Source organism: Octopus bimaculoides, chromosome 6, assembly GCF_001194135.2.
Source record: "Octopus bimaculoides isolate UCB-OBI-ISO-001 chromosome 6, ASM119413v2, whole genome shotgun sequence".
Taxonomy (NCBI): domain Eukaryota; kingdom Metazoa; phylum Mollusca; class Cephalopoda; order Octopoda; family Octopodidae; genus Octopus; species Octopus bimaculoides.
The window spans coordinates 9,187,691-9,189,383 of NC_068986.1; the positions used below are offsets into that span (position 1 = coordinate 9,187,691).

The window sequence follows — 1,693 nt, forward strand, 5'->3', positions numbered from 1 at the left end:
ATATTCCGTTTTACATTCAAACCAATCAGTTCTGCCCTCTTCTACCTTACATTCTGAAACTGAATCACATTATCAAAATCTTAAAGCTATGAGATTATACAGGATTGATTCAAAACATTTGACCAAGTAATCTGAATGCTAAACGGTTAAGTCTAACTACTTTTAACCACTCTGAAAATTCCACAAAAACTACACAAACAAAATGTGAAGCTAATGAAATTTCAACCTACCATTTCATTAAAAACATCAATTCCCCACTGCTATCTGTTGCTCCAATAATTCTTTCGGGTTGCAGACCACGGTCAAAACCTCTGGGTTTATTGTCTTCTTCCTGATTTAGAAAAAAAAAAAAAAAAACTTCATTACAAACGAAATTCTATTTTGCATTTCATTAGCATCCAAAACTAATTTACTAATAATCAAACATCTCGAAAATTTGCAATTTCTGGCCATTGTATCTTCCACAGTTGTAATTATATATTTTCCCAATAATTAAGAAAACCGACATATTAGCTGTCTACAAATAAATTAGCCCTTCAGACTAAATTCCTAGCAGACCAAGTTCTACCATTTAAAAAAAATTAGTATATGACCCAGAATTGGCTGTAACTAATTGAAGGGACTCAACAAATATTTCATACTAATATCACATCAGAGACGAAGAAATGTCTAAGCAATTCACTAATTACAACTGAACAGAGAAACTATTTTTGTTGAAAGTTCTTTACGAAATTTGAAAATTATATTTGCTAAATTTTACACATTTCTTGAAGTTCATAACTATATTACTGCTATCTCTGTACCAGCATTTGGAAAGTTTTTCTAGTATCTATTTTCCTACGAAGGTGGATAAATTGAATGCAAAGCCATGAATAATAAACATTAATAAAAAAAATAAGAATAAAACAAAACTAAACTCATAGGATTTCAGAAACACTATCAGTTGCAGAAATAAACTATTTGGGGGTTAAAAAAAAAAACCACTTACCTGAAAGTGGTAATATGTTGAATATAATAGTAAATTTACTTATTTCATGAATGATTACATAATGTAAGAAAATTAGTGCGTGTTACTAACAATTTTTATTGAGCAAAAATCAGTTAACATAATGGCAAAATTAAACCCTAACTCGAAAAATTCCAGAAATACATTTGTTCAAGTGTATTCACATCAACTGGAAAAGAAAAAGAAAGCCAATTAAATATCCCTAAAATGATTATGCCATTGTTAAAATTGAGAAAAATGCAAAATAGCAGAAGAAAATTGATGAAATCTTACCTGTTTATATTCTTGCAAATATCAACAATTCAACTCTGCTGGGTCCAGTAGTGTGGACAGAATAATGGATAGATCAAAACTATTAACACATTTCACTATGAACCTTTGCTTATATGCTGAATATTAAAAGATTAACCAGTCACAGAAACTTTTCAGAAATAAACCAAATATACTTACTGTTGATCTCACTTCTGCTATTTTCTTTTTCTTTTTAGTAGAACTTTCGTCTTCTCCATTTTGTTTCCGTTTCTTTTCTTTTTCTGCAAGTTTCTTTTTTTGCTTTTCTTCATATTCTGCTATTAGATCCGGACAATCTAAATTAGCTTCGGGTTCCCAGGTGTTTTCAGAGCTAAAAGAAACAAGAAATTTGGATAGCTTGGCTGCTTTTGTAAGAAAAAAAAAAAATTTTTCCCC

The 1,693-nt window shown here is 29.9% G+C and overlaps 1 protein-coding gene across 2 annotated transcripts in view; it reads right to left on the reverse strand.

The window, feature by feature from the left end:
• Window positions 1-1,693, reverse strand: part of LOC106873545 (chromobox protein homolog 1) — a 14,058-nt gene that overhangs the window by 8,580 nt on the left and 3,785 nt on the right. For both annotated transcript variants that reach the window (XM_014920950.2, XM_014920951.2), the window contains 2 exons: window positions 1,457-1,628; window positions 231-331 (listed from right to left, as the gene is read on the reverse strand). In XM_014920950.2, the coding sequence (XP_014776436.1) occupies window positions 231-331; window positions 1,457-1,628 (273 nt within the window). The remainder of the gene's footprint in view (window positions 1-230; window positions 332-1,456; window positions 1,629-1,693) is intronic.